Genomic DNA, 27862 nt, shown 5'->3' with positions numbered 1-27862 from the left:
GTAATTACCGAATCTAGTCGAAACGCAGCGTACGATTTTCCTTTGTCTAGGTCTAGATACATAGCAGGGGCCCGATTCTCCTAATTTTACTTAAGCGACCTTCGATTGACGTTCGACTCGATTCGACTGAGATCCAATCCCGACTCGATTACTATTGAAGCGTATGTGGCATTCCGCTATTTTTTCTTTGAAATAAACGTTTTTATTCTTTTCTGCCATTCAATAATGAATCATTTTGTCTGCAAATGTTTTACGATTGCAAAATGATTGCACGGCAAACTACCGTATAGACCAAAATTACCAAAATAGCATACCAATCGCACACCAATCAAATGTCAATCGAATACGATTGGTCTTTTATTAGTAGCAGAATGCTCGATATGGTTAAAACTGCTATTACGATCGTATTGCGATTCGATTACTATTCGATTTTGACATTATTAACTTAGGAGAATCGGGCCCCAGGTCACCTATACATACAAATTGGTACCGCCCAAAATCGATGCAGCCCTCTACATTTATATATGGGGGGTGTACCTATATATTATAGATATGCTGGTGCATTGCCAGGGTCATCAAGCTCTCTGAAATCAATATCATAAACATTATCTACAACGTACAGGAAATAGCGACCCGCCAAAGTTTGAATTGTGAGTGTTTTCCGTTAGGTGCAACAAGTTTCTACCAAATTGTTGCAACCAGTCTGTAGTTATGCATTTTTTATTCTGAAATAAAGAAAATTATACATATATAAATACTTCAAGCTTTTTCCCTAACTCTTCCTTAAGGTTTTTTCAAATAAATAACAATAATTAAATGAAAAGTATAGAAATCTTTGGACTTTAGCTAGACGATGCAATGAAAACTGAATAATAATTATGCTCAATAATCAACTAATCAATTAATTATGCTCAATAATTATGTTAACCAACAGTTTTTTATTGTAGATACGGTTAAGAAAAGATTTTATCTAATTTCTCAATTTTCTCGGGTTTACAAGAAAAAGCTGGAAAAAGCATTTTTTGAATGTTTTCAGTGAGAATGGACAGATTGGGAAGCTAAGTGTTTTGAGACTGTTGTTGGAACACTCCCTTACGCAATTTAATCTATCTGTGGCTGTGTCGGCTGATGACACATACTCTATAAATAAATATAATCTGTGCAAAATAGTTTAAATGTCATTTCACCTGACAACTTTTTTACTGAGAACCAATGTAATTTCATAAATAAATCGGTGTAAACATGGCAAATACGGGTTTATTGCCGTTTGTGCGTGGTGTAGACTTTACTTGCAATGATTTCAGCGTAAGTGTTATGTGAAATTAACTGTTCATCGTCTTATCTGTCAGGGATGATATCATATCCCTAACCTTTGCTTTCCTATTTGGGTCTAAATATTTTCTTCTTATAGGACGATAAATTCCCCGATGCTATTCGGTACATGACTGGTCTTCAATGGCTAAGGCTGGACAAAACTAATCTTTCTGATATTCCCGAGGAACTGGGAAAGTTAATGAAATTGGTAAGTAAGCACTGCTGTTTTAAAAGTATTTCAAAACTTTTCCTACTTCTGTTGTTGATAAAATGAACAAAGCAACTTGAATCTTACAAAAAAACTTGTTCTGAATTATTCTGTAAAAATAGCAAGAAATAAAAAATAAGGGTTAATTTTAAATAGTTTGTTCCAAACATAAGATATTACATTACATACTTGATAATATCGAAAAGTATGAAAGTGTTAGAATAACTATAACTTAATTTCTTTCCTGTTACTACCCAAATCTTATACATAATTAAAATCACAGGAGAATCTTTCGTTGAAGAAGAACAGTTTAGAGAAGTTGTTTGGTGAGTTGACTGAGCTGAAATGTTTGAGATCATTGAATGTGAGGCACAACAAGGTGAAGAGCTCGGGCATCCCGGCCGAGCTCTTCAGGCTCGAGGAGCTCACCACTCTGGACCTCTCACATAACAGACTCAAGGAAGTTCCTGAGGGACTGGAGAAAGCCAAATCTTTGCTTGTCTTAAATCTCAGCAATAACAAGTAAGTTCTTTATAGAATATTATTGTTGAAATACTTTATTAGAAAAGCCATAATAAAATTGTAGCAAGTTAATAAAAATTGCTTTATATAAAGCCAACAAATTGATAATGTATTTATTTCATGAACAAAGCCTGTTTTTACATATAGATAAAGTATTAACAGCATGTTACTTTTTGTTTCAGAATTGAGAGCATACCACCTACTTTATTTGTGCAACTGACAGATCTATTGTTTCTGGATCTTTCTAACAATATATTGGAGACTTTGCCCCCTCAGACAAGGAGGCTGGCGAACCTGCAGACTCTTATACTGAATGATAACCCACTTGGTGTTTTTCAATTGAGGTAAGATACATAAATAATTAATTTGAAGCCCAATTAACAGAAACAGGTTTATAAAAGAATTATCTTTTTCAGACAACTACCCTCACTTCAGAGTTTAGAAGTGCTACACATGCGTAACACTCAGAGGACCCTGGCCAATCTGCCTGCATCTCTTGACACCCTATCTAACTTGTCTGATGTAGACTTGTCTAAGAATGCCTTGACTAAAGTACCTGACGCCTTGTATTCATTGCTAAGTCTCAAAAGGCTAAATCTTAGTGACAATGAGATTACTGAAGTGTCTTCAGGTAAGGACACATCTGTTTTTTTTAATAATTTGTAATATATTTTATGTAGCTTAGAATATTTGCGGTATTTAATTGAATTACATTGTAGTTACTCATAAATCCTCATAGCCTTTGTACTGTTTGTTAACTGCTCCAAATTCTTTTATATCAATGTAGCTAATATTGGTAAACAAATGCAGTGCATGATACTTTGTATGATCTCACAATCTAATACAATATCATTGTTTATTGTTGTATTTGTGATAAGATTCTCTACCTACCTTAGATAAAATAGCTTACTAAATTCCAATGCTCTTCATTGACAGCATGCCAGTGGAATTACATGATTATTACAAGGCTTCTGCTTATGGTAGTAATTTATTGCAGTTAAGACTCTGAGAAAAAAAAAAATCATCTGAATTGAGAATCAGGAATTCGAATTTTTTGGGAATTTAGTTAAAGGAAAAAGTTGAATCCTAAAAAATAAAGCTACATTTCAATAAAAAAAAATCGATTAAAAACATACTAAATAATTACACCATCAACATATTTTTTTAGAATTCTTGCACAGCATTCTACAAGAATGTGTTCAAAAATGTAACTACTGTATACTGTTCACAGCATTATAGAAACATCTCTAATGAATAAAGATGGATCACATCAGAAATTCTATTACATTACTGTATAATTTTATGAAGCGCACTGAAATCAATGCACATATCAAGCCATCATAATTTCACTTGCACATTTGCATGATTGTGTGCAATTAGAATCTAGTCATGCTTTCTATTTTACATGGCCATGGGTGTGACAATAATTGCTCAATCAGTAATGAAAACTATATGTCGTATTGCATTGCATCATACCCAAGTGTTACTAAATGGACTTTGATGCTTGGTCTGATAAATTAATCAAATATATTAGAACTGCTTGAGAATCTATGATGAATTTAATACCTCTAAAATCTTATAATAAGTCATCATATACAATGAATGGGGTAAATAAATGTAGGATGAATAGGACACTTAAAATTAACAAAGGAAACGTTTAAATTAAAATAGACACTGGCAACCAAACCAGTATAATTCTTTATTCAAAGTTTCTCACAAAGGACCTGAACACGTGTTTAGACACTTGATACAGTGTAAATGTGAACATAGATGTTCCGCTGGTGACCACGGCCGCCCATCCGTGGCTCTGGTCGAGTCACAGTACGTGTAAGCGATCCTTTTCAAGTTCAGAACAGACTAGTGACCTGCAAAAACTTTGCGCCTGCCAGTTACATCCAGCTTATGATATGGTGTAGGTTTTTTTTCTTTCTAGAAATTCGAATTTGTCTTTGAGTTCGTCCTTTATTCGAATAGGGATGCATTATCATCGGTACATGTCTCCATTGTACAATACAATGGGTTTATATTATCTTCTCTTTGCATTCTTAAGTGTCCACTGAAAGATAAACCGTCATAAATTCCAATGGGTAGCTCTGTGTAACGACAATCGTAATTCCCCTTTGCATGTTATATCTAAGAGAAAAATATAATGACTATACAAACATTCCAGCTATGGACAATTGGCAGAAGCTTGAGAGTTTAAACCTCTCTAGAAACAACCTGACTTCGTTACCAGCCTCCTTGGTGAAACTTCAGAACCTAAGGAGGTTGCATGTGGATGACAATAAACTAGACTTCGAAGGCATACCCTCAGGGATTGGGAAGCTTGGAAGTTTGGAGGTGTTTTCAGCTGCCAACAACGTTTTGGAAATGATTCCTGAAGGACTTTGTAGGTAAGTGACAACAATTCAACTATTAAATAAGTAAAATATGCGACCAGTCGAACTTTTAGTGAATAAAAAAATTAAAACCTTTCTTAAATCCATCAAGTCTTTAATAAATTATTAAATTAAATGAATTCTAAACATTATTTCAACATAAAGAATAAGGCCACTATATGTTTGGGGCATTTCCAAAAATAATATAGGTCAAGAACCATGCACCATTATTCACTGTCTTTCATCGCATGTGTTTGGGCTTTGAAAAATGGACGACAAAATATCCGAATGTTAATTTAAACAATTTAACATTGAAGTAATTATAGAAGTTTTCCAGTTTGACCATAAAAATAGATGATAGAGATGCATCTATTTTTTTTAATGGTCAACGCAATAAAAGAAAGAGATCATTTAACAAGAAAAATAAAAATCGATGGGCAAATGTTACGTAGGGTTACTTCAGTATTTACCCATCACAATATTCCTTAAAACGTAACACCACCCTGTAGTTTTTGCGTCGGGATTTAAAAATGAATTGTGTTGGTAACTTAGAATGTCGTGCTATAATACTAATTACCCCCGCTAAACACGCACGTTATATTACAGACCATTTTAATTACTTTAAAATTAAATTCTGTTGAAAAAATGTTAACACCCAGTTATTTGTTCAAAACTCTTTCAACGTAATAATCGCTAAATGCTCTTTCAAACGGAAAATTATTGCGTTGTTACGGTTTCCTGACAACGCGTGTCTATCATTTACTGCGACACATAATATATATTAACAAATGATCTATTAACATGAAAACTGCGTATTTATTTCTTCAACAGCTGCTGTTTTCATAATAAATCGTATAAGCAAGACATATGCGGCGTTTTATATCTTGGAACATTAATCTAGATAGTCAGATCTTTCAAAGGCTGTCATGCTACATGAATGTGCTACATATTACGAAAAAATAAATGTAATATAAGAAATAATGTCATGTAATTCGCTGAATATAAAGAACGGGGGTTGTTGACATCGTAAATAATGTCGATGTTCTAAATGATTGAATTAGTTCAACCAAATAGTTCATCAATGGTTTCATGTTCATTCAGCCAGTGAAAAAATGGGCCACGTTTACACAATCCAAGAAAAACTTCCATCGTTCCAACTACCTATAATTTTCACAGATGCGGTTCTCTAAAGAAACTGAATCTAAGCTGTAACAAGCTGATTACGTTACCCGATGCGATCCACTTGCTAAGCGACTTGGAAAGTCTTCAGCTTCACGGTAACCCAGACCTGGTGATGCCGCCGAAGCCGGTGGAACGACCGAGAGGCGCTGGCCTCCAGTATTATAATATTGACTTCTCGTTGCAAGCTCAGCTTCAGTTGGCTGGTGCAGCCACTAATGAACCTACGACACCTAGCAGTGAGTATTGATGAATGAAGGGTACTTCATATATGCGAAATATGTATGTTCATGTAAACTACTGCATAGAAGCTTGAAGCACGTAGCAACTCTTGATAAGTATTCAAGAGTATTGAGTTGATACGGTTACGGTCTCTTTCCGAGTTAATGTGTATGTGTGCTATGGATCCTAAGTGCCAACCTACTCTTCTCACTTAGTTATTGATCTGGTGGTCTCTGCTTTTGGCTTTAATTTCGGAGTTTCTTAAAGTATTGTTGATTTTTCTGTTAGGAATTATTTTGTCCCTAATGTCCCCAACCTCCTCATTACGTAAAATATGTACCTACATGGGTCTAAAAAGATACATATTCAATGTTTTCTTGACTTTTAATTAAAATATGATTTCTTCTTTTACTAAGCCAACAGTGAGATGACAATGTTCTCATAAAAATAATATATTTCAAAGGTGTAAAATCCGACCCGATCGCGCGTAAAATGCGCCTACGTCGCGGACGCGCTGAGCCGGAACAGCGCGACTCGGCGCTCATACTGCGCGGCATGCAGGAGCAAGCCAACACGCAGCACAACGACCAGAGGATCGATCAGAGGAACTCCGAACTCAAGTGAGTTGGATACTAATAACATTTATGTACCTATAGTAGTGGTAATCATTAGCAATTTTGCAAAAAAAAAATAAGTTGGGAAACTTAGCATATACTAAAGACAACTTTTGAAAATGTAAAGGAGATTGCCACGGGGCAGGTCCCTTTTGTGGTATCGTGTGCCTGAATGGAATAATAACCTAAAAATATTGTTTATTTTTTTGTTTCCAAATTATTTTTTATACAATTTCTTTCACCCTGGGAATAAAGTTAAAATTAATTAATAGTTAAACATTACGTCGACATCCGTTTGATTGGTAAACAAAAAAAAGTTGCCAGATATCAAATAACTATTGAAAATTACGTATTTTAATCAATAGAGTAATCGATATCAAAACAAAACAGTTATTAAAAATAAAAAAATACAATTATTTTTAATTATTATTCTAACTATATTCATGATAAGTCTATATTGTTGAACAGATAAGATAAGATAGATAAGATAAGAGCGATTTTAACCCCTCTGCTCGACAAGGTTTTGACATATGACTTTACCGTTGATTCGGCGGGATATTTTGAATCGCGACATGGAACTCAAAAATTTGTACTAACTTTCAACACATAAATTCTAAGTCCGTAATGCCTGATCAGAAGTATTTTAACTATAACTTTAGAGCTCACTTATTTGACAACAACGTGCGAAGGTCAAATGGGGTCAGTTAATTCAGAAATAGATAATAATTACGGTGTTTCTAAGTCTATCGAAAAGTTAGGCATTTCAAATTTGGTGAAAACTTACCAATAAATAATCGCATCACTTTCTCAAACACAACACAAACGTCATATTTATAACATTTTCAATCCGTTGCAATACATTTCGTGCACTTATTTATGATTCATAACTAAAAAATCAGCACATAAAATACACAATAAAAATGAACAATTTACAAGATCAAAGTCAAGTAGAGTTTGGAACAGAGTACATTTTTTTTTTTTTCAATCAGCGGTGTGCATTCGATACCTAAATCGGATGTTTATTATAAATAATCGAATACCAATTTTATATATATTTTTTAATAGAAACTTATTTCAATTTTATTTCTTAATTTTAAATTATAGGTTCAATTTGTTTTTGTTGTGAAGAAAAAATATTAAAGTTTTATGAAAGTTTTTAGCATAGGAAAAATTTTTATACTGGGTGTCCCATAAGTCCTTTGAATTTTAAATTTCGAATAAAATTCAGATGGCGCGCCGGAATGGCGCGCGGGGTGCGGGGATAGCATCAACGGTCTTTCAGGAAAGTTTTATCGGAGCAGACCGTGGTTTTTGTGTGCGTGAGTCACAACAATGATTCGGCCACCATTGCGCGGCGTAAAGGACATTGGGCGAGATGTTTGAATGTTGGTCTACTCCCCCTCTACTAATGAGTCATACATCATTTGAAAGGTCTTTTTAAGCGTTACATTTTGTACTTACATACTACTTACCAATTCTTAGTACTTTAGATGTTAGAACATGTTTAAGGTTTTTTATCGATAGTTAGTTTCAAGTCCTTAGATTCCTTCTCTAGTAATTAATTATATATCACTGGAAAGGCCTTTTTAAATCGAACATTTCGTACTTAAATACCTCTAACAAATTGTCAGTACCTAAGAAGCTACAGTAGATTTTAGACATAGTTATTATTTCACTAAACATGGTCCAACTCCCTAAATACTAACAAATGACAATCGCCGCCGTACAAGAAAATACTTTATATAACATAAGCTTTCTATTGATGTATTACTTAATGCTAGAGGAGAGGTAGGTCAAAACGCTCATTGTCCTTTGGTGGCGAAAAAAAATTGCTTCATTCCTCTAGGCATCGACTTAATATTTTTGATCCTAATGATCCCGCAGGACTTCTGAGGATCTGAGGCGGATGACGGGGAGTAGCGACCCCGCGCTTCTTTATAGCTTGTCGGTCAAAAATAATCTTTCTTGTTCTACTAGTCAATGCAATTTATTTGATACCCGTATTGACAGATTTGTGAAAAGAAAAATAAGTCAGCGGCGGCCATCTTTCTTCCATCTTGGACCAGCTTTCGATGAACAGCGAGTAGCAGTTCCGACTACCTATTTGCCCTTTCAAACAATAAAATCGTCATAAAATTTTGCGATAACTACACCTAACTACAGCTCTCGTCAAATAGCTTTGCCGCTCAGTTAAAAAGTCGGAAGTAACGAACCGCCATTAAGTTTGGCAGGACTACAGGAATTCTGTACATAAAACACCCGAAAAAATAAATAAGTCTTCAAAATTTGCGGTCTTCAGAAATCCTAAAAACCGAAAAAAAAAATATTCCGGCTACAACGTATTTTCTACCACTGATTTTCTAGCATTTTTTCAAAATAAATTAAGTCATTTTACTTTTCCTAATTTATTTTCAGATTATAGTATACAAAAGTGCAATTTAGTAATATTATAATATCAAATAATATAAAATTATTAAATCGATTCTTTATTTTAACGAATCGGATCATTCGATGCAAAACTTCTATCACCGTCGCCATCTTGTCTATGCGTCTTCAAATTTAAAAAAAACAACAAATGTAAACAAACATGGCGAGTTCGATCAGAATTCCCGGTAATTACGATTGGATTTTCAAAAGGTATATTACTAAAGGGATGCTAAATATGAAAGGTTTGAATGCGTCAAAATAGTTTAAATTTATTTAGTTATTTTATTTAGTACTCACAAATACGGTTTGATTGGAAAGAAAATAAATATGAGCGTAAATAATTAGGAAAGTGTATGACTCATTCGCAGACCCCGATTGGGGTCTAAACCGAGCTTACGGTGACATTGATGTTCAGACCCCAATCGGGGTCCGCTACGGATTTGACGGTTAAATTAAAATAAAAGCCTTACGTAATTTAACCGTCAAATCCGTAGCGGACCCCAATCGGGGTCTGAACATCAATGTCACCGTAAGCTCGGTTTAGACCCCAATTGGGGTCTGCGAATCAGTCATACACTTTCCTAATTATTTACGCTCATATTAATTTTCTTTCCAATCAAACCACATTTGTGAGTGCTAAATAAAATAACTAAATAAATTTAAATTATTTTTACGCATTCAAACCTTTCATATTTAGCATCCCGTTAGAAATATACCTTTTTAAAATCCAATCGTAATTACCGGGAATTCTGATCGAACTCGCCATGTTTGTTTACATTAGTTGTTTTTTTTAAATTTGAAGACGCATAGACAAGATGGCGACGGTGATAGAAGTTTTGCATCGAATGATCCGATTCGTTTAAATAAAGAATCGATTTAATAATTTTATATTATTTGATATTATAATATTACTAAATTGCACTTTTGTATACTTACCATAATCTGAAAATAAATTAGGAAAAGTAAAATGGCTTAATTTATTTTGAAAAAAATGCTAGAAAATCAGTGGTAGAAAATACGTTGTAGCCGGAATAAAAAAAAATTTTTTAGCTAGCTTTTTTTTTCAAAATAAATTAAGCCATTTTACTTTTCCTAATTTATTTTCAGATTATGGTAAGTATAAAAAAGACGGCAAATGAAGACTTATTTATTTCTTCGGGTGTTTTATGTGCAGGATTCCTGTAGACCTGCCAAATTTAATGGCGATTCGTTACTTCCAACTTTTTAACTGAGCGGCAAAGCTATTTGACGAGAGCCGTAGTTAGGTGTAGTTATCGCAAAATTTTATGACGTTTTTATTGTTTGAAAGGGCAAATAGTTCGCTGTTCATCGAAAGCTGGTCCAAGATGGAAAGATGGCCGCCGCCGACTTATTTTTAACCGACTTCCCAAGCGGAGGTTCTCAATTCGACCGTTTTTTTTCTATGTTTGTTACGCGATTACTCAGCCATTTATCGATTTTGATGATTTTTTTTTTGTTTGATAGCGTATACTTCCGAGGTGGTCCCATTATCATCAGGTCAGGATCTGATGATGGAACCTTGAGAAATCGAGGGCGACTTTCGAAAGTTGCAGAAAGACATAGGTTGAAATCTTATCACTCAGGTGTTTGCCTGGTAGCACTATTTAACAGTGAAGGCTTTGAGCTGACCTGATGATGGAGACCAGTGAAGGTCGAGGGAACTCGACAACTGAATATTTAAACTTTCTCGTGTTTGTGCTTATATTATTCGTATTTACGAGGCCTCTGCAACAGTGAAGGAGATGGAGACGAGAGAAGTTCGGTTGTCGAGTTCCCTCGATCTTCTCTGGTCTCCATCATCAGGTCAGCTCCAAACCTCTACTGTTTCATAGTGTTATCAGACATACATCTGAGTGTCAAGTTATAACCTTAGATATGCTTACAATTTTCGAGAGTTGCCCTCGATTTCTCAAGGTTTCCATCATCAGATCCTGGACCTAATAACAAATATTACCCTTTCGACCAAAAACAAACATCCAAATTGAGAACCACCTCCTTTTTGGGATTCGGTAAAAAATATTTGGTGACTTTAAAATCAATCAATTATTATTATTGTTTCTCATCATCAAATAAGTACATTACTTTGGTAGTTACAAATTGCATTATATTTCAGAACACCAGGCTTACCCTCCGCCGAAACAAAAATCTTAGAATTGTTGAGAAATAATATAAGAATAAATTAAAATTCCGTAATAGGTAATAAAAATTCAATTAAAGTTAAAAATTATTACGAATGACGCAATACCAAAATAAATAATACATATAAAAATTTAATGCTAAAAACTTTCATAAAACTGAAATATATTTTTTCTTAACAACAAAAACAAATTGAACCTATAATTTAAAATTAATAAATAAAATTGAAGTAAGTTGCTATTATAAAATAGGTATATAAAAAATTGGTATTCGATTATTTATAATAAATATCCGATTTAGGTATCGAATGCACACCGCTGATTGAAAAAAAAAAAAATACTCCATTCCAAACTCTACTTCTTTTTGATCTTGTAAATTGTTCATTTTTATTGTGTATTTTATGTGCTGATTTTTTAGTTATTGAACATAAATAAGTGCACGAAATGTATTGCAACGGATTGAAAATGTTATAAATATGACGTTTGTGTTGTGTTTGAGAAAGTGATGCGATTATTTATTGGTAAGTTTTCACCAAATTTGAAATGCCTAACTTTTCGATAGACTTAAAAACACCGTAATTATTATCTTTTTCTGAATTAACTGACTCCATTCGACCTTTGCACGTTGTTGTCAAATAAGTGAGCTCTAAAGTTATAGTTAAAATACTTCTGATCAGGCATTACGGACTTAGAATTAATTCGTTGAAAGTTAGTACAAATTTTTGACATCCATGTCGCGATTCAAAATTCCCGCCGAATCAACGGTAAAGTCATATGTCAAAATCTTGTCGAGCAGAGGGGTTAAAAACTTAAATCGATTTATTAATGATTAAATATAATTGCTCTGGCAACATTTACTTGCGCATGTCACATCACTTTGACGTTCGTTCGTTGTGTGTTCGTGATTGCTTTGTATAATACGTTGAGTTTTGAATTCCGTATTTACTTAGTTATTATTTACGATACGTGCCTTTCTGCTACCACCGAGTTGAGCTAATAAGTTCCTCGCGTACTTACTTTATGTTTTGTGAGATAATTGACTCCTCTTTGTGAGATATTGACTCTAAGTGCTTGACTCTTGTTTGTGCTGTTCTTTGTGAGATAAAGTGCTATTCTTGGAGAACAATTTGACTCTTAGTGAAATCCTTGTGTGATATTGAACTCCCGAACTGTTTTTGTCAGAACTATGTCTACCCCAGCCAGAAGTCGGGCACACCGCCTGTCTTACCGACGCTGTATTAACTGTTCCCTTTTACTAGCGTCTAATTTACGCCGGTATACAGTTGAGGAGTTGAACGAGCAAATGACAGTTCTTCTACGAACTTGGACAACGCCTACACCTGTAAGTTATCGTGTGCATAAACAATAATAATTATTGTGGACAATATAAATATAGTGGTTAAATGCATTATGCAAACTCAAAATAACATTTGATTAGAGTAAACTTAGCACTGTAAACTTAGTTCTTTATGAGAGTTTATGTATTTACAAGTTTAAGCAGTTATAAATATAGAATAGTATAGAATATAATCTTTTCCAGGTAACGTCAGATGATATCCTATGTATTGAATGTTATTTGCTGTTGCAAGAAAGGATATTGTCAAATATAACTGGATCCCACGAGGATATATCACCTGCATATGGTCACTTAAATGTTTGTTATGGATGTGGTATCTCTGTTGCAAGTCGGAGAACCCACAGAGTTGAGTTAGACTGTCCACAACGTAGCATGATTTTAAGATGGACTTTAGCACATCTGGTGAGTATTATTTAATAACATTCTGTATCATCACGCCTATAATCCCCAATCACAAGCGTGACGACGATTAGGCAGAGGTGTACCTAACAGTACACAATACATTTTGTCAGTTATGTTCTAAGTAATAACGGTGAGACCATGCAATCAACCAGGCACAAACCCAGTATTCCAGGCTCTTCTGGTTACTACTCATGAAATCTTAATGGAAATACCCAGAAACCCAATCCTGGAACTGAACCTGAGATCTCATACCCTGCAATTGTGTTTAACATTTTCTAAATAATGTTTCAGAAAAAATGCTGCATAGTTTATTTCTAATTGATGCTATTTTTATTCATATGCTTGCACAATAACAATATAGGGTTTGGTACCTATTCTGATATTCACTAATACCAACTATTTCATTTTAGGTTCCACATTTACAAAAAGTGTGCATTCCTTGCTGGTTAGCAGCAACTCGGGAGACGAGACGTTTGGAGGTTCAAGATTCAAACAGACCTGCAAGGGTCATGGATGCAGCTCTATCTTCATTAGAAGACCCCGAGATACCTGAACCACCTCCAATGCCAGCTCCAACATCTCAACCACAACAAGCATTACGAGTTCAATCTAAGATTAACTCACAAAAGTATAAACGAGTTGCTGCAGCTTCTCGTCACTGTATGTTTGTAGGCTGTGATAATGATGAACGTCTTTTAGTACCTATGACTATAAAGGAACTGTTGTTATTGCAGTACAATATATATATACCTTTAAATGCTAGAATCTGTCATCACCATTTATATAGCAATCAGTGGGATGAACTGACTACCAACCTAAATGACTTTACTAGCTTTCAAGTTGATGATATATTTTCCATACTGGAAAGAGCTTCTCAAAGAAGTTTAGATTTTAATAATATTGCAGCAATGGATGCACATTTACGCCATTATTGGCTGGGACTTACAGAGATGCAGTTTAATGAAATATTAAATAGCCTTCCTACTTTACATAATAAGGTTAGAAATCCTAGCCTTGCATTAAGCACATTTCTTGTTAAACTTAGGACAGGGGACAGCAACCAAAGACTGGCAACTCTTTTTCAATTGCCACGATCTACATTAGAAAAAAAAATGAACATTGTTAGGGAATGTTTAAAAGAACATTTTGTACCAATGCATTTGGGAGTTAATCACACTAATATACAAAATGTGGCCTCACGTAACAGGACTATTCCTGAAGGTCTATTCGGAGACAGTAGCATGGCTCCAGATTCTAAACCTGCTATTGTCATATGTGATGGTACATATGTTTATGTACAGAGTAGTAGTAACTACAAATATCAGAAACAGACATATAGTCTACACAAATATAATAATTTGGTTAAACCCTTTTTAATCACATGTTGTGATGGATATATTTTAGAGTGCATTGGACCATATGAAGCAACAAAAAATGACTCGACAATCATGAGTGATCTATTTCGTAATGAAAGTGGTCCAATGCGCTCATTTTTTAGACAGGGGGATGTCTTTATATTGGATAGGGGATTTAGAGACGTGATCCCTGAACTCCAAAGCTATAATTATAAAACATACATGCCTGAGTCATTATTGGAAGGTGAATTTCAATTGACCACTGACCAAGCAAACAAGTCTAGGTGTGTGACTATGTGTAGATGGGTAGTTGAAATTGTAAATGGTCGCATCAAAAGAGACTACAAACTGTTTCGACAAGAATATTTTAACAGAGCATCAACACACCTTATGGATGATTTTAAAATTGTTTGTGCCCTTTTGAATAAATTCCACCCAACAATTGAAGATAGACCTGACGCTGCAGAGTATGTGCAAATTGCTCAGGCGAGATTAAACAGTAGTAATTATTTGGGGGAATTTATTCGAAGGGATAACATCAATAGGAGACGTACGGTTTTCCAAAACATAGACAGCAATGCTCCCCATTTAGATCATTTTCCAAGATTAACTTTAGATGATTTAAGAAGATTTGCATTGGGATCTTACCAATTAAAACAGGCTAGATCCTATTATGGGGAGCACATAAGAAGTAATGGTACTTATAATGTTGAAGTAAGCAATGATGTCTTGGAAGAGGATTTGCCCTTAATATTGGGTCAAAATAATTATTTAATTAGGACTAGAATTAAGTCCCGCCATGTGAGCCATAAAACATATTACTCTTATTTGTTGATAAGTAGAGATGAAGATCGGGCAAATTCTTTAGAAAGTATCATTGCTTACTATTGTAACTGTCTAGTGGGTAACCGTACGGTAGGGTGTTGTGCTCATACTATGACAGTATTGTGGTATTTAAGCTGGGGCCGCTTCAACAATGTGAGTGCTCCAGCTCAATCTTTGGACGAAATATTTTATGAAGAATAAATAGTTTATTCATGTTTTGTTTTTTTTTTATTTCCCTTGCTATTACTAAAATAATAATAACTATCAATAACGGTAATTATGAGTCTATACTAATATTATAAAGAGGAAAGATTTGATTAGGTAGGCTATAATTTATCCGGGTATGGAAAGGTGTTCCCGGGGACGCGGGTGTAACCGCGGGAAACACATAATAACAATTCCATTACTTTATGCATAAATAGAGACATAATTCCATGGTACTGCTATTTACAGTACATATTTCTATGCTCATAGTGATCTATAGTCCATGTCAATTTCTAATTATAACCTATATTCTTAAAACAGAAAAATAATGATATCTCTTGAACCAGGGTGAATAAATGAAAAAAGGTTTCTGATTATGAAAATGCAATGTTTTTCCTATTAGTTAAAATAAAAATCTTCAGGGCACAAACATTTTTCACTGGGACCCAACTTCCCTTACAAAACGGGCAATCTCCTTTGCTTACTGGCAATTTAACTTTTTATAAAGTAAGTATTTATTTTAGTAAGTATTTAGTGTGGGTGGTGTTTAAAAAAAGTATCATGCCAAATTGCCATTCTTAGAAGTCATGGGTAGTCCAGAGTCAAAAAACTCTGGTATCACTGCATTCATTTAATACTGGAACCCAAACTCAACATGGTTTGTGTTGTAAAGACTAGACAGAGTCTTAAGTTAACCTTTTATAACAGCAAATAAAATATATTCGTAGGCCTAAGCGTTGGGACGAAAGCTTGGAGAAACCCCCGCTAGACTACTCCGAATTCTTCGACGAAGACACGGGCCAAACACCCGGGTTGACGGTGTGGGAGATCGAGAACTTCATTCCTGCGCCCGTTGATGAGGTAACATTCATAGATATAGAAAACAATGTTATTTACTTCTTATAGTTGATTCTGTTGATTATCGACTAACAATAGTAACAAAACAAACAAACGCATCTGATTGGCAGATGGACCAAACAAAGTTTAGAACAGGCGTTTATGAAACATTAGCACATGTAAAGCGATTGGTAAAATGCAAATTATTACAAGTTGCATTATTTACATATGGCCATTATTTCAACAATGGATATAAAATAATAATTAAATAGAGAATGTGTAAAAACAAGTTTTTTTTTTTAATATTGTGGTATAGGTAGCCCATGGCAAGTTTTTCGAAGGAGATTGCTACATAGTGTTGAAGACGGCCATTGAGGAGCAGGGACAGCTGTCCTGGGATATACACTTCTGGATCGGGTCCAAGGCAACCGTGAGTACATACGATTGTTTCTACCCTAGTTTCATTTCGATATTTGTTGTTATACATATACATTTTGAAATTATTTTTATAAATAAGTTGTATTTCTTGTTGGAGATTTTTTTTCTCGAATTCTTCTTTCTTCGATTGATTTTCCTCTATAGGCTCGTGCCGTTCACTTGGGGTCAAAATAAACTTGCCTAACAGTTTATGGTCCACTACAATAAATAAACAACGGGCCTAATTTTGGGGCCTTCGCTGTCTTAATCGCACGGGACGCGGATGCCCAATGCCTCTGCATTATCAATAACGTAGCAGCGCTCTCGACCAATCACTTTGAGTACAAACAACTCCATTCCCGTGAACGAAAGAGCGTGGCTTCCTCGCACAGCGTTGCTCAAGATAAGATACAGCACTGCATAAGATGACATGAAATAAGCACATGGGGCAAAAACCGACAGCTGTTATACAGGGGACTTTCGCTTATTCTACTTTTGTATTGTATGCTTTTATTGTAATGGTATATAAATTCCCGCAGCTGGACAAGGCCGCCTGCGCCGCCATGCACGCGGTGAACCTGCGCAACCTGCTGGGCGCCCGGCGCACGCAGCGCCACGAGCAGGCCGACGAGACGCCCGACTTCCTCGCGCTCTTCCCCACGCCGCCCGTCTACATACAGGGCAGCCACACGCCCTCCGGGTTCTTCACTGTCGATGACCCGGTCGGTACTCTAAAACAAAGTCAAAAATTGGTTGATAACAACACTTTCAGAATGCCACAATTACAGGAGAGAGCTCTCAAAATCGCCCGCACTCCACCATTTACTATTTGTTTTTGCTGGGAAGTAATAGTGGCGTAACAAAATCCTCAGCGACACATATGGAAAGTTGTACATAAAAATTCCTAGTAAACAGTTGTTTAACGAAAATTGACGTTTATGTTGACAAAGAACGTAATAATTATTAACTTACGGCCTAAATAGCGTATTAAGTTAATTTTAACGCTTAATTTCCGTGTCAAATGTTATATCAATGTGTTTCTCCAGCACTATGTGACGCGTCTATACCGCGTGCACGGCGCCGGGAACAGCATACACCTGGAGCCAGTCGCCGTGCAGGCCGACTCGCTCGACCCACGATACGTCTTCGTGCTGGATACCGGACTTGTTATATATTTGTGGTAAGTATTATATTCAACATGATTTTCGTTTCATCCTCAGACTAATAAAAATTACTCTTAAGTTAGAATTTTCAAAACCGTCTCGTTATATCTCAGCCAGTTTGTATTGTGAAATATATTGAGAAGTACATTCATATCCTAATAACTTATTTCAGTCCTAAAATGTGATGTGTCAATTCTTTCTTTCCTTTGCCTTTTGGCCTTGGGCCTTTGTTTCACCACTATAGCCACCATTGATCGACCGAGGATGATGGTTCATACAAAAAATAAGAATGTTATGTCTTCTTACTTAGCTACATAACAGTTAAGACACCTGTATTTTTGGCGATTCAACAACTTTTAATTGGGGAACTAAAAAATAAACTCCATAAAAAAACTAAAATTGACACAGGTACGGTAAAAAAGCTCGCAACACACTGAAGTCCAAAGCCCGTTTGTTCGCGGAGAAAATAAACAAAGAAGAGAGGAAGAATAAGGCTGAGTTGATTGCGGAGCCGCCTGGCAAGGAACCGCCCAGCTTCTGGGAGACGCTCGGATATGAAGGAGAGATGCCTTATGTGCCTGAGGTAAGTTCAGTTCTAAGAATTTTTCAATAAAATATCTTCTTCTAACGTAATTTAACGCTACTATATCTTCTATATGCCGAGAAGCCTTTCTCATAAAATAAATACTATGTTTTGATATTTGTATTATGAGTACCTAAAGTTTAAGGAGACTTTCGAAAGCGACCTTCTCGTGATGGTTAGGCCGTTCATATTATCACATACGTCTTTGATTTTGATTTTTTAGTTAGAGCTTAAGAGCTAAAACCACGAAGGAGAAAAGACTAGCGGAGATGCCCTAACGCAGGTAGGTCACGCGCCTTCAGGTAGGTCAAATACGTCACGACTACGTCACGGCAGGCGTGGCTGGACACCGCCCATATATCGTCCTTTACATCAAACTGACATCTTGTCATGGTTGTATTTTTACCACAATTTCAACAGATTTTATTTGTTACTCGATTAAAACGATGAAATGCACTATCATTAATTGTAGAAATTGCTCAGGATCCAAACTCAAACATACCATAGGATAACATTTCACGTGTAAGTAATATTTTAGCTTTAAAACATATTTTTTGCTAGAGACATCTGTCGTCGAATAGCTGCATTTCTAGAACCTCTAAGTGAATTTGTATTATTTTCGTATCAATCTTGTATCAATGTATATTATTGGTACCAATTTTTGCCTTAAAAAGCAGCTTTATTTTTCCTTGCATCCTACAAGTTTTTTTATAGATTATTTACAAACCAAAACATATGATATATTATCATGAAAATTTAATATTATAAAAACACCATCTTTCGGTAAGTAGTCGACTTACGTATATTTGAAGTAAAATTGTGTTCATCAAGACAGAGAGACCCGTTACAAAATTAAGTGCTACGTAAGGCTGCCTTTTAAGTTCTGTCGTTTGGTAACCTCCCGCGATTTTTAAAAATATATATATATGCTATTTGAATCTTTTTGAATTTAGAATTCGAAAACAAAAGAATGTTTTTAAATAGGTCGAATAGTTTTATTGTATCGTCCATTCAAAGGTGACAGGTCGGTTGCAAAAATGGAAATGTGTAAGGAAAATTTGAGTGCGATAATTTTCTACAACTTTAAAAGGGGATTGTCGCGACTTCAGTACTAGAAAGAGATTAATTCTGTATTTAGTGATGTAGCACCATTCCTTAGGACCGCAGAACGCTGATATTTAGAATTTCAACCTGGGCACTCTAGCTTCAGTGACAAGCCTCGTGAAGGTCGTCCAAAAACCGCCATGATGCAAGTTTATATCGAGGCTGTGCGGCAGCTAATCCTCGCAGACGGACATGTAGCATATGGTGAAATAGAGGCATCCGTGGGCATTTCAGGGACCACAGTCAAAAATATCCTACACGAAGAACTTGGCGTAAGATAGATGATCTCTCCATGGATACCACATTTTCTTAGCGACGACCAAGAAACAGCCCTAGTAAGTTGGTGACGTCAAACTCTGCAGCGATTCGACCGAGGAGAGTCAAAGCAGGTCTATGATATAGTTAGTGATAACAAGTCCTGGATATACGCTTATGATCCGGATTCTAAGCAGCAGTCAGCTGTCTAGGTCTTCCAAGACGAGCCAAAACCGACCAAAGTCGTACGCTCGCAAAGCACTTAAAAAAAAAATGGTTGTCTCGTTTTTGGCAAAGGGTGATCGTGTCGCCACTATTGTACTAAAATATCGCGACATGGTTACCGCTGACTCGTATACCATTGTTTGTTTGCCAAAAGTCATCACCGAATTTAGAAAAAACTATCCAAGACTTCGAATGATACTGCACCATGACAATGCAAGTTCGCGCACCGCCCGCCAAACACCGATGTTTTTGAGTTCCCAAAATGTTGTAATATTGGATCATCCACCTTACAGCTGTAACTTAAGCACTAATGATTTTAATACATTAACCAAAATTAAGAAAATTCTTCGTGGACTACCTTTCAGCACACCTGAAGAAGCTGTTGACGTATACAAATCGGCCGTTTTGACTACCCCCACTTTGGAATGGAATAAATATTTAAAAACTGATTTGAATGCATGCAAAAGTGCATTAAATATCGCTAAGTATTCTTAAAAAAATAATAAACGGTAATAACCTATTGGATTATCTATACTTATTTCAAACGACACAACTTAAAAGGCAGCCCTCGTACCAGACATCGAAAATGCAATCACCCATTCTTAAAAAAGGTCTTATTTAAAAAAGCTGCAATTATCTTAAAATTAATCATAACTCTAACTATGTAGATTTATTTATATTCATCACTATATAGCCGTTTTTCCGCGGTTTCACCCGCGTACCGTGGGAGCTACTGCCCGCACCGGGATAAAATATAGCCTATGTTACTTGCAGATAATATAGCTTTCTAATGGTGAAAGAATATTTAAAATCGGTCCAGTAGTTTTTGAGTTTATCCATTACAACCAAACAAACAAACAAAGTTTTCCTCTTTATAATATTAATAGATCAGCAATGTTTTACATAGGTATATCTCTCTTGCCGTACATACTTTTTGAATGTACCTTTACTCAGAGCAACATCGGACACACATAATGTCAGCCACTTAGTGGATGCGCCGTTATGATATAGTTGTGAAAACTCTAATTTGATAAACACTGTCCCTATAATTTTAATTCCCATTTTTCTTGGTGAATTTCGTAATGTGGCAACATCGAAAATAACAACAGTCATCGCAGCACGGTTTTAGACATGTTCTAGAACAAATAGAACGAATTTTCGTGCTTGTGATGCCATAGTGGCTAGTAGACGAACTAACACAATGCCATAAGTTGATACTTAAATTACACCATGGGGGTATTTTAGACCCGTGGTGAATAAAAATGATTTTTCATCGAGTCTCCGTTTAATGGTTCCTAGATACCTATTTCATTTCTGGAGGAGTAAATAAATTGTTGTGGGGCAAGTTCTCTGCACAAAATAATACTTATATAACAATTAATTTTCTAACTTTTTTATCTCTCTCTTTTTCTTCGTTCATTTCAAATGAATGCTTCTTTAAACTTTCTAATTGAATTACTATTTTAAAAGAATTATTAATTTTGAGTATGTCACTAGTGGTCGATGTTAGTTTAGGGTTAGATTTTAATCATCCTATTCCACGCTAGATGGATTTACAAAAAATGGGTGGCTTCCCATAAAAGGCGTATAAGGGTGGAGCACGGGTGGAGACAGTAACGTTCCTCGTCCCCCGCTCACCCGAATTTTGGCGCGCTGCTTTGTTAGGAGATTTTTCGTTAGGGCATCTCCGCTAGTCTTTTCTCCTCCGTGGCTAAAACATATTTAACGGCCGTTCCCAATATTGTACCTATTTGTCGTAAAACATACAATTATCTAATACAATTTATCCAGGAGCATGTCCCCGAAGACTTCACATGGCCGGGAGCCCGGCTGTACCGCGTGGAGCTGGGCATGGGGTACTTGGAGCTGCCGCAGCCTGAGGCCACGCCACTGGCGCGAGGAGTGCTGGCCACCAGGAACGTGTACATACTGGACGCGCATGTCGATGTGTTTGTGTGGTGAGTGTGTACACTGTTCCTGACTACTACAGTGTATGGGGTACTTGTCTTTCTATGACACCACCACTCGTCATCTACTGAGCGATCCCGAGCTTACGCATACAAAGACAGTGTGCACGACGTTAGATACAGAACACAAGTATGACTTATTTGCTTCTGTGAGATAGTACACGTGTTCACATTCGCAATACCTATATACAGTCCATTATTCCATTATTAAATTGAGCTTGTGCTCATCCAAAATCTATTTTCACACACAAATTATTGTAAGCAGAACAAAATAGCTAAAATAACAAATTGTTTCATAAGGTTTGGCAAGAAATCATCTCGCCTCGTCCGCGCGGCCGCCGTGAAACTGGCCCAGGAGTTGTTCAACATGGTGACGAGGCCGCCACACGCACTAGTTACCAGGCTACAGGAGGGAACTGAGACACAGGTATGAAGTCAAATACAGGTTACTATATAGAAAAAAAGAAAATATATTTATACGCGTTCGCATTGTTATGTACAACGCATGTACACGCAAAAGTACCACAAAACAAAAACATATTTAATGGGGGAAACATATTACTCTTTATCCATCCAGACACATATGGGGAAACATGTTTAAATAATTATTTTCTTTAGGTATTCAAGACATATTTCCTGGGCTGGGAAGAAGTGATAGCAGTAGACTTCACACGTACTGCTGAGTCGGTAGCCAGGACCGGTGCAGACCTCGCCAGCTGGGCTAAGCAACAGGAGACTAAGTATGTAATTCATATAATTTTGTTAACTTTACTAAGTATGTAATTCTATATTTTTGAACATTAAGAAACTCTAGTACGAATAACTACTTTGATATCTATGTCATGAATATACAAATACGGTATGTTAAAATCTTTGCAAAAATAAGGTTCTTTTTTAATAAGTTGTTGAATTAAAATAGTATATTGTGAGTTCGTAATTGACATATCACATTTCTTCTATCAAAGTCTTGTGTGCCAAAAATTTGAAGAATTAATTACAACATGCTTAACTCATTGTAATAGTTAACACTGTTTACATGATTATCATTTTATCTTACCTTCACAGAGCGGATCTATCAGCACTCTTCACGCCCCGCCAGCCAGCCATGGGGTCCGCGGAAGCGAAGACATTAGCAGACGAGTGGAACGAAGACCTGGAAGCCATGGAGGCGTTCGTGCTGGAGGGGCGACACTTCGTGCGGCTGCCCGACCACGAGCTCGGCGTCTTCCACAGCTGCGACTGCTACGTGTTCCTGTGCAGATATGTGCTGCCTGCTGAGGTACGTGTTGAAGACAAGTTATTTTGTATAAAGAGTTTCAGAAGCAGGATTTAGCGAAAAGTTACGATTAGTTGTTGGTTTTGTACAAAGAATCTCAGTAGTATTAGGGGATAGCGGGAAATTACGATTGCGTGTTTTCTTGTATTTGGGGCATGGAAGAGGTTACTTGAATTCGTGCATCAATTACATTGTAACGAAACTTTATGGTTCATATACCTGATATCAAAGGCCTTATTAGTCCTTTTTTCGAACTTTTTAAAATTTAATTATTCGACTCATTGATGATAGTACCATAGTTTTTTTTTTATTAGAGTCTTTAAGCTGAATGAAACAATAATCTTTAATTTCACCCTCCTACCATATAGAAACATGAACTTTTTTTTCAAATTTTCAACTATTATAATTTCCTTCACAACAGCCCGAAGACGAGACCGACGCCACCAACCCAATGGACCCTGAAGACTCTGAATCCGAATCAGCCACCTGGGTGGTGTACTTCTGGCAAGGCCGTAGAGCTCCCAACATGGGCTGGCTGACCTTCACCTTCGGCTTGGAGCGCAAGTTCAAGCAACTGTGCAAGAGGCTGGACGTGGTCAGGACTCATCAGCAGCAAGAGAGTCTCAAGTTCATGGCACATTTCCATAGGAGGTTCATTATAAAGGATGGCAAGAGGAATCAGAAACCGGTAAGTAGTTGCTTAATTCATTGTTATTCATTATAATCATGAATAATTAATTAATCACGTGCGCTAGTATATTTTAATTGCGAAAGTACGTCATTGTGTATGTTCAACTTCACGCGAAAATTAATTAAATAATTATTTTTACTTCTTTTCTTTACTTCTAAACTGAAAGAATTTCTGTTCATCAGGAGAGCGGCCGACAGCCGGTGGAGCTATTCGAGCTACGCAGCAACGGATCTGCGCTATGCACTAGACTTGTGCAAGTGAAAGCAGACGCCACACAACTTAACAGTGCCTTCTGGTAAGAAATACTAAATTTAATTTAATGCTCACCATCAATCTTTATGTATTACTTAGTTCAACTGAAGTGACTGGTAATTACTAAGCATTTTTATTAAAAAAAAAAAACAACAAACAAAAAAATCTGAGCCTCCTCCTTTTTGGGCAGTTGTCACGGATTGTCATACAGCTTTCACTAAAAGACACACAGAATGTTTCACAAAAAAATATATTAGGTAATGTACTTGTTATGTATCTCAAAAAATACTTATTGTTGTTATACACAGCTACATACTGAACGTGCCGCTGGAAGGCGCAAACGACACGTCGTCCGCCATAGTGTACGCGTGGATCGGCAACAAGAGCGACGCCGACTCCGCCAGGCTCATCGAGCAGATTGCTGAGGAGAAGTTCAATAACCCATGGGTTAGCTTGCAGGTAGGAAGTCACAAGCATACAGTATCTTATTATGTACACTCATTAAATAAAACAATTGACTAAAACCAACAGCTGTTGTTCAGCTGCATTTCGCCTCAGTCGACACCGGGTGGCAATCGGCAATATCATCATCATAATCAAATCAGCCAATTGCAGTCCACTGCTGAACATAGGCCTCTTACAAGGAATGCCAACCATCACCACCACCAGTGAACCACACTGACCTGTGATGTAATGTTAACTACACTTATACACTTAATAAATAAATACTATTAATTCGACATAAAGCGCGGACACCAAACCAAGTAGGAATTCTGTCTTCTTCTTTATAGTCGAGCACTCCTGTTCGCGAGGTTGTGCCTTCTTTTATTAATTATTCATTTATTTATGTGCACCTTATATGTCAATTTAGTACCCACAATTGTGGAGTACCGTAATTTACACTTTATTAATATTAACACCATTAGTCTCTATTTTGTATTTTCCAACACCAGGTTCTAACGGAAGGCAGTGAGCCAGACAACTTCTTCTGGGTGGGCATCGGCGGCCGCAAGCCGTACGATACGGATGCTGACTATCTGAACTACACGCGCCTGTTTAGGTGCTCCAACGAAAAGGGATACTTCACTGTGTCTGAGAAATGCACTGATTTCTGCCAGGTAAATGAATAACAATATGATTTTTTTTTTTTAAATTTGGGAGTCCAAAGAATCAGGAATATTATTAATAATATGTTTATATTTATACCGCGATAATATTACAATAGTATTACTGATATTCCTGGCTCTGCTGAAGTGCAACAGGGTTTGTTCCCATCCCTCAGGTAAGCCATAGGCGAAAACAACTAGAAGGGCTTCTTTCTTAGAGTGGCCTATCGTCATATACCCAAGTAGACGTGACCCCAAGCAGAACATGTTAAAAAATAATATTTCTCTTGTATTTACGATTACTCTTTTCTGCCTAGGATGATCTAGCTGATGACGACATCATGATTTTGGATAACGGCGACCAAGTGTTCCTATGGCTCGGCGCCAAGTGCTCTGAAGTGGAGATAAAACTGGCCTACAAGTCTGCACAGGTAATAAAGTAGTTGAAAATATTCCATAGAATTTATCTACACTCCATGTCTTGACTGCAGTGACTCAATGAGATAAAAACCTTTTTAAACAAATACGTAAGTAATAAGTAGATTAAATATAAAATTGAACACATAATTCTGATACTTTTAGATCCAATTTATTAAATTGGGATTATATAAAATTTACGGTAATATGTCAGACAGTACATTATGTCTTACTTTAATTTGATAAACTTCTAATTATAATAACTAAATTAGCTCTTAAACACTTGAGCTATCAGTTGCAAATCTTATCAATTAATCATCATACTAACAACATTTACTTCCTCATTGCGAAGGTATACATCCAACACATGAAGTCTATGCAACCGGACAAACCACGCAAGCTGTTCCTCACGCTGAAGAACAAGGAGTCGCGACGGTTCACCAAGTGCTTCCACGGCTGGGGCGAGCACAAGAGACCTCCAGAGTAACCGGATAGATCTGCATTTGCCAACAACTAGTAACCATTAGATATCTACAACTTTTATACGAGTGATTGTTAGTGACTAAGCTAAATTGCAGCACACGTTTTTAATAAAAGACATGATATATATAGATATACGTTCCTTATGTTACGTGGAACTGACATTGGTCTGCATGTTTTAGTTTATGTTGATTGTCATTAAATCATATCAATTTATGGTAACAACGAATCAGTATTGTATAGTTTGTATGTCTTTTTAAAGGTATTGACAATTTTTAATCAACATGTGTGCAATACTGAGTATTAAGTAAATTATCATTAGTTTCATAACTTCATATTGAATGTGCTTCTGAATAAAGATGTGTTAGGACATAATTTTTATACAAATTCTACCACTGCTCAAATTGATGTCACTATTTTTTTCTCTCTCGTAAGTTAAATTGACTATACATCTTATCTAAAGCTGTTGTTCCACTTTATAAGATTATTAATTTATGAAGTCTTCCTCACATTTCCTATACTATTGTCTCTCTTGACTAGCATACTGCTGCAGTGTTAGAATTATGTTACGGTTTGTCAAAAATGAAAGACTGAATCATGCCATTATCTCATTTATTTGAACTTTCATCTATAAAATATTAAGCACAAGTGTGTGACGATGAGATTACACAGAACTGTTAGAGCTACATGTGTGAGAGTAACTTTTGACTAGATTAGCAGAGATTGCTGTGTGTCACTCCTGAAAACAAATGAAACATGCATTTCTTCATAATGCATTTATTATGACATGGTTTTTAATGTATCGTGATTTATTTAGCTGTATATAACATGCTGTTTTATATAACTACCTAATATGATCATATAATTATATACTGTATTTATGTAAATCATGTAAATAAGAGATTGCTTTAATATAATAAAATCCTTAAATAAAAACAAAATTCTTAAGTATAATGCTATTTTGATGTTGAGCACAAAATTTTAATGTTTTTATAACAATTCAATAAAATATAACAACAATTATGGTTCTTCTTATGTTTATTAAATATTAATCATAATTAATTTTATATTAAACCCGCATGAAGTTCACATTCATCTGAAAATAAAATTACATTAGTAGTTGCATCACATATGAGGAACAAGGAAATATTCTGGGAATAAATTATTATAATTAATAATTTTCACTAATATAATAATAAACTAAAATAATAAACATTATACCTCAAGTGCGATTTAGTCATCGTCGTCGTCGTCATCCGAAGGTACAAACAGTTCGTTTTCCTCCAGGAAATTGGCTATGTTTTTACTAATAGCGGCTCCTATAAGCAAGCCAGGCACTACGGCCATTACTATACCCAGAAGACCCAACGGAGTCTTCTCTGGCTCAGGTAGAATGGCTCCAGTCGGCGTAGTCGTAGCAGTTCTTCTCTGAATGGCATTTTCATGTCTCGTCAAGTTTTTAGATTGAGCCACCAACCGAGACAGCCGGAAAATAGCCATTTTGCACAAAATTAACTGCGCTAATGCAGTGTTTTTCTCAGATTATTTTTAGCCAGCTAAAGTTTCTCTCTGCTGCTGTAAGTTGACAGTGACAACTGATTGACACCTATAAGGTACAAACAAAAGCCTTTTCAGATGGCCAAAGAAATATAATTTTCATGAATAATCACAGGTAGATACATAAATTACATCAAAATAACCAAACGAACAATTTTGCTACATGTTCAGCCTAAAATATCTGCTTACTGAGCGTTTTAGTGGCGTCCATATCCATTAACTTCTTTCATTTTCGTGTTTGGCAATGTTGATAATTTAAGCCCAAAACGAACACACTCAAGTAATATTGCCAGATAAAATATAAATTTCTACATATAATATTTTAACTAATCTTTCGAGATTGTTATATAAACCAATATTTAATAGAGT

General features: G+C 35.9%; 3 protein-coding genes across 3 annotated transcripts; 2 read left to right on the top strand and 1 right to left on the bottom strand.

Moving 5' to 3' along the window:
* The first annotated feature begins 1166 nt into the window (after positions 1-1166).
* On the top strand, positions 1167-26957 carry LOC124637612 (protein flightless-1). Its single transcript, XM_047174208.1, has 23 exons — positions 1167-1305; positions 1412-1522; positions 1806-2044; positions 2227-2388; positions 2461-2675; positions 4215-4437; positions 5599-5840; positions 6287-6443; positions 15892-16024; positions 16317-16430; positions 16957-17139; positions 17464-17597; positions 17989-18163; positions 21539-21705; positions 22015-22141; positions 22333-22454; positions 22780-22993; positions 23412-23678; positions 23864-23976; positions 24242-24392; positions 24887-25051; positions 25357-25470; positions 25809-26957. Exons 1-23 carry the CDS (start codon positions 1243-1245, stop codon positions 25941-25943), a joined length of 3726 nt encoding a protein of 1241 aa, XP_047030164.1. The 5' UTR covers positions 1167-1242; the 3' UTR covers positions 25944-26957.
* On the top strand, positions 11829-15177 carry LOC124637613. Its single transcript, XM_047174209.1, has 3 exons — positions 11829-12362; positions 12561-12779; positions 13190-15177. Exons 1-3 carry the CDS (start codon positions 12207-12209, stop codon positions 15158-15160), a joined length of 2346 nt encoding a protein of 781 aa, XP_047030165.1. The 5' UTR covers positions 11829-12206; the 3' UTR covers positions 15161-15177.
* Positions 26532-27546, bottom strand: LOC124637616 (essential MCU regulator, mitochondrial). The gene is made up of 2 exons (XM_047174215.1): positions 27158-27546; positions 26532-27032 (listed from the first exon to the last, which is right to left on the bottom strand). The coding sequence occupies exon 1, from the start codon at positions 27434-27436 to the stop codon at positions 27170-27172; it is 267 nt and encodes an 88-aa protein (XP_047030171.1). The 5' UTR covers positions 27437-27546; the 3' UTR covers positions 26532-27032; positions 27158-27169.
* Between the last annotated feature and the right edge of the window lie 316 nt (positions 27547-27862).

This window comes from Helicoverpa zea, chromosome 16 (genome assembly GCF_022581195.2).
Source record: "Helicoverpa zea isolate HzStark_Cry1AcR chromosome 16, ilHelZeax1.1, whole genome shotgun sequence".
Lineage (NCBI taxonomy): Eukaryota > Metazoa > Arthropoda > Insecta > Lepidoptera > Noctuidae > Helicoverpa > Helicoverpa zea.
Note: the sequence above shows the minus strand (reverse complement) of the source record. Positions and strands in the feature narration are given on the sequence as shown.

What these genes read in the sequence shown, in the direction of transcription:
- LOC124637616 (XM_047174215.1), bottom strand. Translation starts at nt 27,436, where the DNA reads ATGGCTATTTTCCGGCTGTCTCGGTTGGTGGCTCAATCTAAAAACTTG.
- LOC124637613 (XM_047174209.1), top strand. Translation starts at nt 12,207, where the DNA reads ATGTCTACCCCAGCCAGAAGTCGGGCACACCGCCTGTCTTACCGACGC. An exon ending in CTTGGACAACGCCTACACCT is followed by an intron (nt 12,363 to 12,560) that starts GTAAGTTATCGT and finishes AATCTTTTCCAG; the next exon opens with GTAACGTCAGATGATATCCT. An exon ending in GATGGACTTTAGCACATCTG is followed by an intron (nt 12,780 to 13,189) that starts GTGAGTATTATT and finishes ATTTCATTTTAG; the next exon opens with GTTCCACATTTACAAAAAGT.
- LOC124637612 (XM_047174208.1), top strand. Translation starts at nt 1,243, where the DNA reads ATGGCAAATACGGGTTTATTGCCGTTTGTGCGTGGTGTAGACTTTACT. An exon ending in TGGGAAAGTTAATGAAATTG is followed by an intron (nt 1,523 to 1,805) that starts GTAAGTAAGCAC and finishes TTAAAATCACAG; the next exon opens with GAGAATCTTTCGTTGAAGAA. An exon ending in TGAACCTACGACACCTAGCA is followed by an intron (nt 5,841 to 6,286) that starts GTGAGTATTGAT and finishes TATATTTCAAAG; the next exon opens with GTGTAAAATCCGACCCGATC.